The 17,430-nt window shown below is 45.9% G+C and overlaps 1 protein-coding gene across 4 annotated transcripts in view; it reads left to right on the top strand.

Annotated features, from left to right (window-relative positions):
* Positions 1-17,430, top strand: part of RAB22A (RAB22A, member RAS oncogene family) — a 52,850-nt gene that overhangs the window by 27,851 nt on the left and 7,569 nt on the right. For all 4 annotated transcript variants that reach the window (XR_004345754.1, XM_032604995.1, XM_032604994.1 and 1 more), the window contains 4 exons: positions 3,602-3,683; positions 12,258-12,329; positions 12,421-12,527; positions 13,156-13,265. Coding sequence is in view for 3 of the 4 variants with exons in the window: in XM_032604995.1 (XP_032460886.1) it covers positions 3,602-3,683; positions 12,258-12,329; positions 12,421-12,527; positions 13,156-13,265 (371 nt within the window). In the remaining variant the exon portion in view is untranslated. The remainder of the gene's footprint in view (positions 1-3,601; positions 3,684-12,257; positions 12,330-12,420; positions 12,528-13,155; positions 13,266-17,430) is intronic.

The raw sequence follows: 17,430 nt of genomic DNA, 5'->3' as shown, positions 1-17,430 counted from the left end.
TCACCAAATGCAAATGCCGAAGGGGAGGAAATGTCCTTACAGGTGTGAGAGGCCAAGATCTCAGGTTCTCAAAGATCAACAGAGATACCTGTTGCAGTAAAGAGGCGTCACAGGCTCGGGGAGGAGAGGACAGGGAGGCGTGGTGGTCACGCCACAGCCACCTGAGCTGAGACCCGGCGGTTGGGGAGGCACTCCTGCTTCAGCCGTGAGTGCCACAACCTCTTCCTTAGCATGGCTCTGGAAGTCTGGGCGACAGAGGGACACGGGAGTCGGTCACTGCTCAAGACGCCTGGCTGTCTCCCGGTGCCTGTTGGCTGGCCTGGAGGTGAGAGCTGGCGGCCAAGCAGCAGCAGGTCGTGAGAACTTCCCTGGGCATGGTCAGCCCTGCTGGTGGCACCCACCCCCACCCCCAGAGGCCACCCACCTGGCTCAAGAGCCCCCAAGGCTCCTCTGATCTCAGCTCTCTGTGCTCCAGAAGCACTTCTCACTTTATGCTTTGGGGAGTGCTTGGCAGAGACTCCCTGGAGCTGTGGGCGTCATGGAAGGCGAAGTGGCTTATGGCAACATGGTAAATGCTTTGTCAGAATTCCAGGATAGCAAGGAGGGGGATGAGGAAGATACGCCTATTACAGAGAAAGACGTACAACAAGGTCCCTACCTTTGTGGCGCTTACATTTCTCATGGGTGAGTTAGGCATTGAACAGGTAAATTTTAAAATAGATAAATAAATAAGCCAGGCTGATATCATACAGACCTTATAGCAGATGCCCTGAAGACAAATGGGATGATGTGTGTGTTGCAGGGTGAAGTTGGGGTGCAAAGCTGCCTGGCTTGGGTGGACCACACAGATTTTTGTGATGGTTGGCAGCTGAGCTAAGACCTAAAACCTGAGGAGCATTTGGCCAGGGAGGAAAGCATTCAAGGAAAAGGAACAGTCATCATGAAGGTAGAAATAGAACAACTGGGAGGATTTGAGTCTGGGAGGAGGAGACCAGTTCGATAACTGCAGTGGCCCAGGCAGGGTGTGCTGGGATCATGATGAGAGCAGTGACGATGGGTGAATTGAAGACAAGACATCTCTGACTCAGCAGAGGCAGAAAAGTGGAAACCATAGCTGGTGTGAATGGAAATGTGTTTCTTCTCAAGTTGGGATGGTTGATGGGGGAACATGTGGGGAAACTTTAGGCTTATAACCTCTGTCTTCTCTGAGAAGGCCGAAACAAGCTGTTGCCCAGGAAAGAGGGGTCTCGGGCAGTGGTTGGGAGCTGGAAAAGAGTCATAGGAGTGCGGGATCGTTGCTGTGTGGAATGAGAGGCCTGGATAGGTTCAGCTGAAGTAGGACAGTCTTCACACCGGTCCTCACAGCTCTGTGACTTTCTTCCAGCAAGGCAGCCACCCCACCTCTCTGCGGAGGAATCAGGGAGAGAGGCTTTTCCAGGTAGTTGAGACAGAAGGACAGGCAAGCTTCCTAAAGAACTGGCACAGTGTGGCGAGTGATGCTGGCGATAAAAGGACAAGAGGCCAACAGATGTGTAGATCCAAGGAGACCTAAGTAGAGAGCTTTGGACGTGACAGGACCTCAGTGCAGATGGGAAGGAGTTGTCTTGAGAGTGACCATGGGGGATAGGTGGAAGGATGGCCATGGGTCGCAGACAGGAAGTTGGGTTTAATCCTTTTAGATCCCTGCATTGCAGCTGCCATTTTGTCTTTTCTCCTCCTGTCTGAGTAATGAATCTGTGCTTTCATTACAAGGGAAACGGTTGGCAGGTTGGTTGGATTTCAGTGAATTCAGATCTAATAATGAAACATTTCCTTTTAATTGTTGTATATATCTTTCTCAGCTTTTTCTCTACTTAAAGCATATTTCTCTCTTGTTCTTCTCTTGTTGGATGTGTTGGATGCAGTGGCTCTGTTAACAGGTGTCTGTTGTCACTCTTACAGCTAACACCACAGCCATAATTGATGGAGAGTTGACTTGCATGCTCTTAGGACTAATTGCAGAGTCTAAACTAAAACATTTCCTGCAGCTGCCTTTAAATAACAATAATAACAATAGTAATAATATTTTGTATAGGGATAGTACTTTACAATTTGCAAAGCGCCTTCACGTACATCATATCATTTAATCTTCACAATAAATAAGGCTTTTTGCATGCTTAGATCTTTCCTAAAGTGAGAAATCATGGTGCATATCTTGATTTAATCATGCTGAGTTGCCAGAAGTTCTTGACATGATAAGCATTTATTGAGCACCTTCTGTGCCTAAAGCACTTTACTAAGGACAGCACGGGGTAAACTTCCCTTAAGGAGATACCAAGTAGCCGCGGCCCAATAAATGTGATCTTGCTTCCTGGCTCACTCCCCCTTCCTTATCACAGTCACTGTTTTGGTGGCTGCTTGCTAAACCATAAATGTATATAAATATTACTAGGAATTCATTGTATCAGAGTTTAAGTGTTTAAACCTAGGATTCTGATACTTATCTAAGCTCAGTAATACTTCAGAAAGTCATTCTATCGATTTCAGCTTGAACTTTCTTGCAAATTATGTCTCTGTTACTTGAATCTCAAGGATATTTCAGCTCCAGCACATTTGAAGATGTCCAGCCATTGAGCTGGTTGTCTGATTAGGATGATTAGGCTAGGACTCCAAGAGTACAGCTTGACCCTTGGCCCCAGAAGGCTTATTCAGTGGGAAGGAAGACATAATCATCTCTGGGTTCTTGAGCCAGACTCGGATGCACTGAGGAGACTGGGAGAGAAAGGGCTTCCCAGGAGGGAGCTTCCTGGGTGAGATGGGGAGTAGAGGGTAGCATTGGAGCCGAGCACAGGCCCAGGGCAGGACTTCTGAACCTTTAGCCAGGAGCCCCTAGAGGGTCCAGGCGTGTGTTCTGGGCCACCACAGCCGCGCACAGATTCTCCAGAAAGCCCCAGCCCCTGCCTTCACAGGCCTCTGGGCAGAGTGGCGCCTCACAGAGAGCAGTGAGACCTGCACATCAGCATTCCTTTCCCCACGGAGGGCTGGGGCGGCCCCTGAGGCCTGATGCGGCCCATCAGGACCACCCAGGGGCTGCTTTGTTACTGAAACACAGAGGTACCGGCTGTCTTCCTGCTTCTTGTTTGGCATCTTAGTTTTATTAAGTCTAGTATTACACTGGCTCTGTATGTGGTCGTGTGGTTTAGGAATGGGTGAGGACAGACCTAAGTGGCCTAGTGCTTATAAGCACACTGATTTCCTGGACACAGTTTTTTTTACAAAAGTTTTCCCACGGTGCCATCTTTTTAAAGAACAGCTTCTGTATATTACAAGGGAGGCTAATATCTGGATTATCGAATTACCTCTTGGTTCTGTTGATATGGCGCTCAGGCAGTCACAAGCCAAAGAACCCTTCCTTTGTGTTGGGCAGATATGCCTGACACTTTATTTTGACACAGAATGTGCAGCCAGCATCTGAGCATCTCGTAAATACTCCAGAGAGGACCCCGATTAGCATGTAGTGTGGAGCGGGAGTTTGCACGTGAAGTCTAAGTGGCGTTTCCCGCTGGGGCTGGCGACGCGCTCTAAATAATTGTATTCTGATCATTTAGGTCTCTCTTTACAGGGCATCTTTTATGACCAAGACCGTCCAGTACCAGAATGAGCTACATAAATTCCTAATCTGGGATACAGCTGGACAAGAACGAGTAAGTCACTCTAATTCACTATGTGTTTTTCTGAGGCCCAAATTAAAGCTCCAACAAAACCGCCAGTTCCTGTCATTTCACGTCACTCACCTCACTTCTCTGCGCTGGAGACACGTCTTTCCATTTGCGTGGGCCAGCCTTTTTCTTTTCAATTAGAACCACAGAGTCCACCGATGGAGAAAGTGATATGGGCACTGAGGACATTTTTATACTTTTTAGTGTCTTCAATTAAACGCTGAGTAACAGGCCTGATAAAACCCTGCTCAGAGTATTGTGTGTAATTTGGGGCTCCATCCTCTAGCAAAGATATAAAAGAATTAATGGTAGAAAGGGAGAGTTAAGCACATCTCATTTATAGTCGCCTTTTAAAAGCTAAGGAGGGAACTTTACAGCATATAAAGTTTGAGATTTAAGTGAAATGGATGAGCTAACACAGTGCCGTGCAATAGGTGCTTGATAAATGCCTGATGATGAAGTTGTCCAAGGTGGTCGTCTGCCTCAGGAAGGGCCTGGACCAGAGCTGGGGCCAGGAGCACGGCATCACCGTGCAGAATGGCATTTGGCAAAGCCCGCCCAAATCGGACGGGGTGGGAAGGCGGGGAGGGGACCAGACGCTGCTGCCACCTCGTTTTCCCTCTGGGCCCGGAGTCTCATTTCCCTGTTGAGGTGTGTCTGGCAGCTACCCCATTATTCAGCTGCTGTTTAATTTTGTTTTCAAACAGTATTATCAAAACAAGAACATGTGATGGATGCACGGTGCTACCTTAAGCTCTTATAGAAGAAGTAATCAGGAGAAATAGTCTGTCCTCACAGTCTTATCTGAGACGGCGTAGATACCGCAAATGGTGTAAAACCTGACAAGAATCATCACGGACACGTGGAGGAAAACCCAGCAAACCATTACTGTTGTCCTAGACGTAGACAGCATACATTTTGTACAGATTTAGTGTCTAAAGTTTGCTCTGTTTGGTTTCTTCTGTTTTTTTAATGCTGGATATCACACCCTGTGTCCATTTCCTCATCTTAGATGCATCTGCTAAGTCTCCGGTCCCCGCTGCTCCTACGTTGTTTGGGCTGTGCGTCTCCAGCAGGGGTAGGCTTTTGCTAACCATCACTCTGCTGTCCTTCAGAAGGGCTGCTTGCCACACAGTGTTCCTGAATATATCCATTGCCACAGCCCTGGCATCTAGCCTATTAGCCACGAACTCGTGGCTCTTCGTACAAGTAATATATGTGCCCTTTCACTGAATCCCAAGTTTCGGTTACCCCCTCCCATATATTTGATGACACAGCAAAACCCTCATTATAAAGCACATGCTATGATATAGATTCCATTATGCTTTGAATCAGAGCCCGTCCTGGTAGACATGGTGATATGTAACATCTCTCCTTTCCAGAACATAAAAAAAGAATAACACAAGGGTTTATGCCTCTCTCTTACTGCTACCATAACAGCAGGATTCTGTGAAGTTTTGTAATTAGCTGGTCTGCATGCCTCTCGTTTCCCCATTTCTAATTGATTCTGCACCAGGAGTAGTTGCCCTGAGATGCAAATCTGCCTCACCCCTACCTGGAGCTAGATCACTGAACCATCCAGGGGCTCGCTCAGGGAATGTAGATGAGCCCAGAGGGCCCGGAAGGCCCGCCCATCAGAGCCCCGCGCCGAGGAGACCCTCAGGAGAGGGGTGCCTGCAGTGAGCCCTCACTCCAGCTGGTTGTTGCCAGATCACAGGGTTTAAGAAGAGCGAAACATCTGACAGCTAATCACAAGCTGTTTGAAATGCTGTGAGGATCCTCCAGGGCGCATGTGTGAGCTTGTCCTTCCCGCTTGTCCTGGGCACAGCCTTTAGGGCCCGGACCGTGCCCACCTCGGCCTGACTCTCCACCTTCACCTCCTCCCACCAATTCATCCTCCAAGACCAAGCTGCATAGGCTTCTGCGGTGCGCCAGGCCAGTCCACACCCTCACACCCATGGCTTGCCTCCCCTCTGCTCAGAATACCCCCCTCCCTCTGTGAGCCTAGAGAGCGCGTGCTCAGCCTTCGGAGCTCACGTCTGATGTCGCCCAGGGAGCTTTCCTCACCAACCCCACAGTCCTCAGCTGGCCACGTGCCCGCTGTGCTCAGGCGTGAACGCGAAGGCTCTCCTTGACCCACTCCCCGTCAGCCTGCCACGTCGGCGAGACCGCGTGTCCCGACAGCTCCGGCTTCTAATGCACCTCAGATCCGCTCGGTTCTCCCTGTCTCCACTGCCAGCTCTCTGCTCTCCGCCACCTTTAACTCTCACCTGAGAATTCCTTTCACCTTTGAACTGGTCTTCCTGCCTTCCCCCTTCCCAGCCCCACTTAGTACCTTATCCTCCCACTTACTGCCCTTCAGTGACTGCCCACCGCCCCTCTCCTGGGAGCCGCGCCCTGCCCACTGGCCTGCACAGCCCTGCATGGCCTGTTCCACCTGTTCTCCGGGGCCCTCCCGGTCCGTCCACGCTCTCACCCGCTGAGCTCCAGCCCGCTGCCTCCGCTCAGTTCCTCAGACTCCAGAACCAGGCCTTCACACATGCTGTTTCTTGTACTGGAACTCTCTCTTCCCTCTACTCGGAGCCTGGCCAGCTGGCTCCTTACCAGCCTTTTCGTCTCAAGTTCCATGTCACACCTTCACAGTTTTCCCTAACCCCTCTGCACCTAAGCACGACCCCAGCTCATTCTCCGTCGCTGCCCTTTATTCATTTCCCTCAGGACCCTCATTCCAAATTGTAATTAGATATCTGTCTACACACTCTTCCTGACAGGCTGTCCCCACAGACTGTAAACTGTGAGAGCCAGGACCACGGCGTCGTATTCCCAGGGCCCAGCACAGAGCCTGACCTGGGGTTGACGCTCAGATATTGGGAGGACCGATTAGCAGCTGAACTCTTTAGTGTATCTCTTCGGATCCTGAACAGTCGTTGCGATTGCCCACATCCGTGGGATTGTCCCCCGTTTCCTTACTTGTTTATCTTCCGTTAGACTGTGAGCTCCTTGGGGGCAGGGACCGTCCTCATGTCTGTGCGCTCAGCCCCTGGCACACAGACTGATGCCAGTGGATTTAGATCAGGTGATTGGCAGCCCTACTTTGGCACAGGTAAGGAGGAACAGATCCTCTGCCTAGTTTTACCATGTGAGTATTGCATGCCTCAAATTATACATTTCTGATATTTGCATATTTATTATTCAGTTCTCTGTAGTGATGACATTTATCATGGAACCAAAAGTCATCGTAAAATGGCACCCCTTTACGATGAACTGACCATTCAAACATCCTCCCCACTCGACCCTCGCGTTTTCACAGATGGATCATCTTTCTGATGGTCCAGTGACAGTTGGTTGCAAAGTAATTTCATTAAGTCAATGAGAGTGATTTTGGAGAACTTCGCAGATGTCATGCGAAGCCATGGACGCTGAGGGCTTTGTTACATTAAGTGAGGAGAAACTGCTGATCAGAATGATGACATAAGTGCTTCAGAAGGCAATGGTCTGTGTATCAGAAGGTTGAGAGGCCTAGGGAAAACGGGCGGAGGCCTCAGATATTTTGTAAAAGTTCCTTTTTTATGATAGGACTAGGAAAGGCAAACGTGAAATGAAAGATAGATATCACATTGTGCCAGCATATGGCTTTATCAGAAGAATCACAGCCAAGTTCTCGATCAGCTGACTCAGTGTTCATTCAGGAACCAGCTCCTGGCTGCAATAATAAACCTAAGTTTTTTCTAGTATCAGATAAAATGAAACTCGTTTTCATAATTTTTTTTCTCAAGATAGAGCCTTTGTCAAACCTTTTCATTCCTATTTGCTATCCTAAATGAATTCGTTTTAAGTGATCTTTTCCCACCAATCACCCTTCACTAACAGGGACTCCTGCAGAAGCATGGAGACAGACCCAGCCCCTGCTCAGACATGCACCTCAAGTCCATATCAGAAATACACCGTAACTGTAGCAGCAGCATTTCAATTACTTGCCATCTGTCTGTGATCGTGTAAAAGAAAGCTTCTAACCAAAGTCTAATAGACACTGCATCCAGTCCTTGAAGGTTTATGGCCCTGAATCTTACTGTGGTTTCTCCTAATGACTGTTTCTAGAGGGCAGAGCACCAGGAAGACACGGACTCATCCACTGTCACAGGAGCCACATAGGAGTTGTTCTCGTGTCTGAAATCAGGAAAACGTGTAGTGGCTTAATATCTAGAGCCAGGGTCCACACTGTGGCCCACAGGCCAAATCCAGCTTGCTTCCCATTTTATCAGAACACAGCCATGCTTATTTGTTTACATATTGTCTATGGCTACTTTCATGCTTCCGTAATAGAGCTGAGGAGTTGCGACAGAGATCATATGACCCTCAAGGCCCAAAATGTTTACTGCCTAGTCCCTTCCAGAAAAAAGTTTGCCAACCCCTGATCTAGAGCCAGATTGGGAGCAGAGCTGTGCGGACGTCCCTTTAGTCTCTTTTTAAGCTGCTGCCTTCTTTCTTTACACCAAAAGGACATGGAAAGAGTTTCAGTGTCAGTAATGGTAGAGTGGCTTGTAACAGACTAACCCTCCCACAGAGAACTATTATGTATAAAGTCTGGACAAAACATTAAACAACTCTCTGAAGGTACTGCCAAGCAACCAGATGCAGTTTGGGGACTGAAAAGGGAACGACATTGAGTGAGACTCACATTTTCATGGCTTTTCCCCAGAGGGCACTCCCCAGACCATGCAGCACAGGGTAGCTAGGACTCCAGCAGAAAGGCTGTCTTCTTAGCTTGCAGTATTTGAGGACAGAGTTGAAGGTTGCTAGAGCAGCTGGGAAAGAAGGAGGCAAATCCCAGAAAAGATGGATCCAACAAGGAGGGAAGCCCCCAAAATCTGCTTGTAAATTCCCTTCAAGGCTTTGCTTAACCCCCAGATTGTGACTGCACAGGGGCGACACTAAGAGACCCAACAGAAGCCAACAGCTGGAGGGGTGACAAGACAGAGCAGAGATTCAGCTGCTGCTCATCACAGGAAAGTCCAGTCCTGCCCTGTTCGAGGGGATTGATAAACACGTTGGACTTCCCTTGAAACTTCTGAAGGGCCATGTCTTAAGAGTAGAGACCCAAGTAGACCCACCCTAACCATGTGTAAAACCAATCTCAGGGTGATTAGCCAGTGTTTTAACACTCTTCAGAGAAGATAATGGAAACCAGATGGTTTAGAAATGTTCAGAGATTTAAAGGAAAAGTAGTCTTTTTTTTTTTTTTTTTTTTTAGGAAAAGTAGTCATAATCTACTTAACTACAGATGGGGAATCTTACACAGAATGGCAACTAATAATCAGACGGAAATGCTAAAACTGAAAACTGTAGTATTTAAGATGAAAAGTCCACTGGGTAAGTGACAAAACAAAAGAACAAAGAGTGGAAGAATAGGAACATAGTCTTAGTACCATAGGGACAAATTCAAACAATCTAACATATGTGTAACTTGAGACCCAGAAGTTGTAAAAAGAGGGGAAGGAGACAGAAAGAAAAGATATTTTGAGAAATAATGGCTGAAAATTTCCCAAATTTTGTGGAATATATCAACTCACAAATCCAAAAGTTTAGCAAACTCATAGGTACAAAGAAAACCACATCTAGTTCCATCATAATCAAACTGCTGAAAACCAAAGTTAAAGAGACAGATCTTGAAAGCAGCCAGAGATAATAGTATAGACACATTATGTGCGGGACACAACAGTATGAATGAGGGCCAGCTTCCCACAGAGTCAGTGGAGGCCAGGAGACAGTGGAGCAGTGTATCTTTAAAGTGCCAAAATTATCTTTAAAATATGAAGTCAAAGTCATGACACTGTTAGAAGAAGAAAAGCAGAGACGATTTAGCAGCAGCGGTCCCAGAACGGTTCTCGGGCTAGAGGAAATGACACTAGATGGTAACTCAGATCCGTAGGAAGAAATAATAACCACTAGAAACAGTAAATATAAAAATCTGTCTTTTTTCTTATTTAAGAGACTACTGACTATTTAATGCAAACATTATAATATTGGATTGTGTGGGTCATCACATAGCTTTAAAATATTTGACAGCACAAAGGACAGTGGGATAAAACAAATCTTGCAAGGTTCTGATCTTTTACATGAGGTGGTGCCTTTTTTTTTTTTTTTTTTTGCGGTACACAGGCCTCTCACCACTGTGGCCTCTCCAGTTGCAGAGCACAGGCTCCAGACGCGCAGGCTCAGCAGCCATGGCTCATGCCGCTCCGCGGCATGTGGGATCCTCCTGCACCAGGGCACAAACCCGTGTCCCCTGCATCGGCAGGCGGACTCTCAACCACTGCACCACCAGGGAAGCCCGAGGTGGTGCATTTTAAACTCTACGTCAACTGTGAGGAATGTATATTGTAGTTACAAGAGCAGCCACTTAAAAAGTCATACAGGAAGGTATAACTAAAAAGCCAATGGACAAATTAATAAGTTAAAATTGAATACTAAAAAATAGTTAATGCAAAAGAAGGGAAGAAAGGAAGAACAGGGTTTTCTTTTTTTTAATGGAACAAATATAAAGCAAACAGCAAAGTGGTAGACCTAATATTAGTAAAAACCAAATATATCGGTAAGTACATTAAATGTAAAGGAACTAAACATTCCACTTAAAAGGCAGAGGTTGTCAGATTGGATCAAAAGTCAGGATCTAACAAAGTGCTGGTTATAAAAGGATTCCCTTAAATGTAAACCCAGAGATTGCTTGAAAATAAGAGAATGGAAGAGGATATTCTATGCGGATCTTAAGCAAGAGAAAACCATTGTGGTTATATCAATAAAATAGACTTGGGTATTCAAAGATAAAGAAGGGGCGTGAAAAGAAGAGCATTAGGGAACTTTCCATGTTGATACAAACGTTTTATATCTCAGTGGAATGGTGTTTACGTGGTTGTATACATACACATTTATTGTTTTACCAAAACTTAAGACCTTTCATCAAACTTAAGATCTTTGCACTTCTCTAAATGAATTTTACCTTACAAATTTAAATGCAAAAAACAAACAAAGAAAACAAAGCCAAAAAACCAACAATCTTGTAAAGCATGTTGCCAGAACAATGCATCAAAAATGAAAGCTAATGTCATTGCCTTTGCTCCTGTGACTCTCACCCCATGAAAGACAATCCAGAATCTTTTCTACCTAATAATCTGGTTTCCTTAAAGTTGCTTACAGGTTTTATTATTAGTGGTGTTTTTTCTTCTCTAAAACTTAACATATTTTATTGGAAGCTATCAGGCTTTGACCCCAGAAGCAGGGATCTTTCTCACTGAGACTAGTAAAACTTCACATGGATGGTCATCTGGGTTTGGCATTTAGTTTGACCTCCTCCTGCACCTAAACAGTTCTTATTCCCTTATTCCCCACTTCTTTCTGGCTTACTACAGTGTGCCAGGCACCTGGCCCAGAGATAAAATGGGGTACTAAATAGACATGTTCTCTTCCTCACGGAGTTTACAGTCATAATTTTACTTTCATTTATAAAACTCAAATTAGCATGAAAGTTTAAAAGCCAAAGGTTAAGTCATTGGGTAAGAAGTTGTGGAGTCTGTAATTCTGTATATGGAATGTATTCAGATGCTCACTTCTGATGGCAGTTCCTACCTGTGTTTTGCGGGGAAACCACAGAACAGAGAGCCAGAGGGGGAGTCCAGTGGTATCTCTCACATCATATGTAGGGATCAGGTTTCAAAGTCAGGGTGTAAGACAAAGGTCAAGCGTAGATAAGAGTCTTGTCTTTCAACACTGGCATCACATTCACTGAGCAAGGTGCTCACACAGATGCCCAGGAACCAGGGTTGACTGGAGAGAGAGCTTCCCATTTTCCATCTCACACTCTATCACGAGAAATGGCCCACTAAATCAGCCTCGCTCTTTAAATTGTTATTACTCTCCCTTTCCTTCTCTTCCCTCCCTATTGTATTGGGGCAGGGAGGTGATTGGTGGGAAGGAGCCCTGCACACAGAGTTAAATTCATGTAAATGAAATGAGATATGTACCTGCATTTGGGAATTGCCACGTGTGTGGAAGTTACCAAAAAAGCGAGTTACAGTCTCATCCAAGTGGTGAATGTAAATGTGTACTCATTTCTGTAGCACAATCAGCATGTAGGTTACAGCGTTACCTTTTCAACACCCAAATGCAGCCGCTTCTCTGGAGAACTATTTACAGCATTATTTTTATCTCTTTGATAGTTTGGGAAGCCAAAGTTTAAAGGACTATTGAACAAATGAATTTGGGAATTATAACATTGAGTTCAATTAAGAAGCCTTTTTAGCTGAAACAATTGTTTATAGCACCATATTTAATTCCTATAAAAATGTATTCTAAACTACCTTCTGAGAGGCATTTCAGTGTTACATTAAAAGGTTTTGCCTTTGGTAATTTACTGGTTCATTTGCTTTAAAGCATCATGTCATCTTCTTTGGATTAAGAGAAAGATTACCTTTTGTGCAGGGATAATGGGGTTAAAAGTCTAGTAAAAAACATATTTAACCAGTTTTCCCAATTTTGTTTTTTATTTTTCCCTCTTCTCTGCAGTTTCGTGCCTTAGCGCCAATGTACTATCGCGGCTCGGCTGCAGCTATAATTGTTTATGATATCACAAAAGAAGTAAGACTTATATACCGTTTTCTTTAGACTATTTTGAAAACTCTGTTTTGGTTGCTTATATCCCCAGTTGCTTTCCTCCTCTGTGTTACAGGAGACATTTTCAACATTAAAGAATTGGGTAAAAGAGCTTCGACAGCACGGCCCACCCAATATTGTAGTTGCCATTGCAGGAAATAAGTGTGATCTTATCGACGTAAGGTAAGTTATTAGAACGGGAGATTACAGGGCTGATTATGTGTTCCTTTTCTTACAGAGCAATAGCCAATATAAGACTCTTGCTTTTATTTTATCTCTGACATTGAAAAATTCCTTTCTGTTGTTTGGTTGGAGTCCTGAAGTTTCAAACTAAAATTTAAGAGTTCAGACATTTGGAGCTAATTAGATTATATATCGAGACAGTTGTGTAATATATTTAAACGTCATTTGCATCATACTTGACATTATCTGGGATTAGTGTAGCCCTCAGCTCTCATGACATAGGATACCTGAATGGGGAAGGATATTTTAAGGAAAGCACGTTTATTGGCAGTCTCTGGACCACTTCCACAATTCCCCAAGCAAGGGCTCTACTTTGAGGGGAAAAGAAACCCCGGTGATTCTCTGGCCATTCCATTGGATGCATTGCTAGTAGTCCCGAGTTCTTTTCTGTTCTGTTTTCTTTAACCGTAGAAGTGGTGTAATTGGGAGGACCACGGTGTCAGGGCTCATTCACCAGCCATTCGTGACATCCTTTATCATCATAAATCTGGTTAATTACTGGGTAGGTGGGGATCACATTAAGCTCTTGATGGGCAGAATTTCTGATTTGCAATCCGTTGCCTTCCAGAGAGGTCATGGAGAGAGATGCTAAGGACTACGCCGACTCCATCCATGCAATTTTTGTAGAGACCAGCGCAAAAAACGCGATAAACATAAACGAACTCTTTATAGAAATTAGTGAGTATCTCTGTGCCTTACGGGTTTCCTCTGTGCAGAGCAACTGAAAACAGAAGTGTCTCGCCGGGTAGACTTTCCTCCTTACGTAGAGTGGTCTAGTCTCTGGTACTGTTCTCAGTGGAATGAGATTTGAGAATGTAAGAGTGGCGGTGGGTTTTCGTATCATGCTGTAAGTGCTGCAGGGCTGCTGCCTGATGACTGTAGCCCTTCTAGAATGTTGTGCTGAGTAAGGGGTGTGCAGGGCCTAGAGGCCCTAGAAGCTGTCCTCTCTCCCGCTCTCTTCAAATGCGTTTCAGTTAGTTGTCCAGAGTCATTGAAAATGAACAAAGTAAAGGGAAATGAAATGCGTGTGTAATTCCACTATAAGAAAGCCCTCAAAAATTAATACTAGGCACTCGCTAGTGAAACGTTAAGACCACTTTTTCCCACCCCTCCTCTTTCCCTTTCCAGAAGTGTTAATAGGATGGCACTAGGTAGGAGAGAGGCTGCTGCGTGCCTTTGGGGTCCTCCACAGATTGTATCTGTTTATTCATTTCGTTCAGATTCATCAGTATATTCGTTGAGAACCGTTCCAGGCTCGGGGGAGGCAGCGGCGAACAAGATGGGGTCTGCCCCTGCTGGCCTGGGGTGCACGTTCCACTGTGGGAGAGACAGTGAACACACAAATAAGTGAGGTCCTTTCAGATGATGAGCAGTGATAGGAAGAAAATAGCATAGGATGAAGTGAAAGAGTTTTCTGCAAGCGGTCGGGGAAGGCTTCTCTGAGGAGGTGATACTGAAGCTGAGACCTGACAGAGCAGGTGTGCAGAGCCCTGGGGTTCATGTTAACTGAACAGGTCAGACTTCCCTTTGGAGGACAGGAGAAAGCCAGCAAAGCACAGTGAACTTATTCATTAAGATCCATCCTTTGGGGGAGGTCTGAGAGAAGTGGAAGGGCCCTTGGCCAACATGTAGAGGAGGAGCCACCGGGGCCGGGCAGGGACGGCCCAACAGAGGAGCAGGCCTGGGGCAAGCGCTGAGACCTGGGGGGCTGCAGAAAGCCCTGGTGACCCTGACAGCTTGCAAGGGCAGGCCCAGCTCCAGGAGGTGGACCGCACTGGGATTTAGGCCCTTGGCTGCTCAATTGTTGGGGTTATTTTCGGTGTTATTGTTTTTTGATGTTTTTAGTTTGTTCCGAGAACCAGAGATCTGAATTTTATGTGACATGTCGCACTCTTTAGATCTGGCCACTTATTCAAATATTTTCAGAACACCGTGCAGGCCTGCCGGGCCCGTCTGCTCCCTGGGACGCGGCTGGTAGAGGCTGGTGTGCAAGCTCTAGTCCAGCCCCTTCCTTCCAGCGTTGAAGAGTCGCGATATTTATCGTTTTCCTAGATTGTAAATAGCAGTTACCCAGATGCATTCTTGAAAGGCAGTGCGAAGCCCGTCGGGAATTTTTCACAGTTCAAGCTGAAATATCTAAGTGTGTGGTGTCATGAGTGCTAAAATTATCACTGTTTCTTTATAAAGTGTTCTTTACTCCAGCAGTGTTAAAGAGCAGGAAAGTGGTGAATTGTACCAATAATGAGAATTCCTGTCTAAAACCGGCCCGCGCATACTCATCTTAACTGCGAGAAGTAAAGACGCACGCTCAAAACATTAGAAAAATTCAAGGAGATGCAAATCGAGTTTATTATTTACTGGGCTGTTGTAAAATTGCATTAGCACAGTGCCTGGTTGCTAGCTTTTTATTAAAGTCTAATATACATGCTGAGAAGTGCTCATATCAGAAGTAAAGCTCCAGGCATGATCACGGACTGTGTAGACTCCTGTAATCGGCACTCACTTCAAGACCCAGCAGCGTCCCAGCAGCCTTCCTCCCCGACTCCCCACCCGGGGAGGCACCATCCTGACCACTGACTCTTCCTGTTTTGCCTGTTTTTATATTTTATGCTTTTTAACACATGCTGGGCTTACTCTCTTGTGTCTGGCGTCTTTAGCTCTACGTCACATTTGGTAGCTTCGTGCGCAGTTCATCCTCATCGACAGAGTGTGTGTGCTAGGGTGGGCGCGGCCAGGGATACCCACAGTGTGGATGGGCGTTTGGGTAGTATGTCCAGTTTCGAGCTATGACAAGTAGAACCTCTGTGAACATTCTGCTTCATGTCCAGCGTGCACACGACAGGTACACATTTTTCTTGGGTCTGTTTATACCCAGGAGAAGGATGGCTGAGTCTTCAGGTATGCGTGCGTTGAGCACAAGTTTACTGTCAAACAGTCTTCAGGGTGGATATATTGGCACGGACACCAGTGGGGTCTGCGAACCCCAGTCACCCCGACGCGGAGGGGCAGGGTAGTGACCTGCACCTATGGCAGTGAATGAAGTCGAGCACCTTTCTGATGTCTGTTTACATTTTTATGATATCTAGATACTCTCTTTTGTGTAGTTTTGCCAATTTTCCTGTTGGGTTTATCTGCCTTTATCTTAGTGTTTATAGTTTATTTTGACTATGAGTCCGTTGTTGATTATGTCTATTAGAGAGATGCACTGTGTGCCTTGGCTCTCATTTTTTTTAATTAATTAATTTGTTTGTTTATTTATGGCTGTGTTGGGTCTTTATTGCTGCGCACAGGCTTTCTCTCGTTGCAGCAAACGGGGGCTACTGTTCGTTGCGGTGTGCGAGCTTCTCATTGCAGTGGCTTCTCTTGCTGCGGAGCATGGGCTCTAGGCGCACAGGCTTCAGTAGTTGTGGCACACGGGCTCAGTAGCTGTGGCTCGTGGGCTCTAGAGCGCAGGCTCAGTAGTTGTGGCACATGGGCTTTGCTGCTCCGCGGCATGTGGGATCTTCCCGGACCAGGGCTCGAACCCGTGTCCCCTGCATTGGCAGGCGGATTCTTAACCACTGCGCCACCAGGAAAGTCCATTGACTTTCATCTTTGAATCAACTCCTTTAGTAAATTGGAGCTTTTAATCTTAATGTAATCCAATTTATCCTTATTTTCCCATATGGTTAGCATTTTGGGGCTCCTGTTTAAGAAATCCTTGCCTATTCTCAGGTCACGAAGGTGTTCTCCTCTGCATTCTTCTAAAAATATTTCAGAGATGGCTCTAATACCAGCTGTGTTTTCAGTATACATTTATTGAGAAATAAGGAATGACAAGAAGAGTCAGTGAAGCTTTTAAATAAATTTGCATTGTATTCACAGCAGTGCATATAGGCGTTTGAAAGTGCTTGTAGGACATACTGGAGGATGCTTCCTAGCCATGCGGGCACCATGCTGTGTTCTGCCCTCTCCCTCCCCAACCCCTGATTTGCAGGCTGCTGGATGTGCCAGAGGCTTCAGGTTGGGCACCCGAGGACCTGAGAGCCGGCAGATTCCCGCTCAGCCTCATTAATGCCGGAGATGCAGGTGTCAGTTCCTTCGTGTTTTCAAAATACCTCGGTGCCAGGTGCTATGCTAAATAGATACTGGAAACATAAAGCTGGAGATCTCTTCCCTTGAAGAGCTTTGGGCCTCATTAGAGGGAGCTAATGGAGATGGTTGCGTAAACAAATGTGTAGTACCTTGCTTCTGGCTCCTGACTCGATTTTAGCATCTGAGATATTGGACAGAGTTAGGAAGTGGGAGGGTTTCAGGAAAGCCTTTGTACAGGAAGCAGCCCTGGAGTTATCAGTGAGGCAGGTGGATGGGTGATTTAAGGCTGCTCTCGAAATTGACGTTACGATTCACGGAGCAGTAAAGTGAAACCTGTTCATTCTCATGCATTGTTGGTAAGAGAATGAAGTGGCACAGCCTCTTCAGAGAGCAATTTGGCAGCATCTGTCAAAGCTGAAATTGCACGTCCTTCTTGCATTTGTGCTAGATAGACACTGGGAATACAGTGTCGGTGTCAGATAAATACCCGGGAGTAGAATCGCGTGACCCGGCTCTTCCACGCCTGTTAATTTATCCCACACATGCACTCATGGGTTTACAAACACAGTCCTTGCATTGTTTTTAAAAACATCAAAATATTGGAAACAGACTTAAAGATCTATCAATAGGGGATAAAGAACGGTATATCCATACAATGCGGTATCACAGAGCTATTTAAAAGAACGCTCTGGTGGAACAATCCTCAGGATATATTACGTGAAACAGTATTTGCTCCTGCGCTGGTTTTAAGAGCGTGTGTGTACTGTGC

Source organism: Phocoena sinus, chromosome 15 (assembly GCF_008692025.1).
Source record: "Phocoena sinus isolate mPhoSin1 chromosome 15, mPhoSin1.pri, whole genome shotgun sequence".
Taxonomy (NCBI): Eukaryota; Metazoa; Chordata; class Mammalia; order Artiodactyla; family Phocoenidae; genus Phocoena; species Phocoena sinus.
The sequence above is the reverse complement of the archived record's forward strand: the minus strand, read 5'-3'. Positions and strand labels throughout refer to the sequence as shown.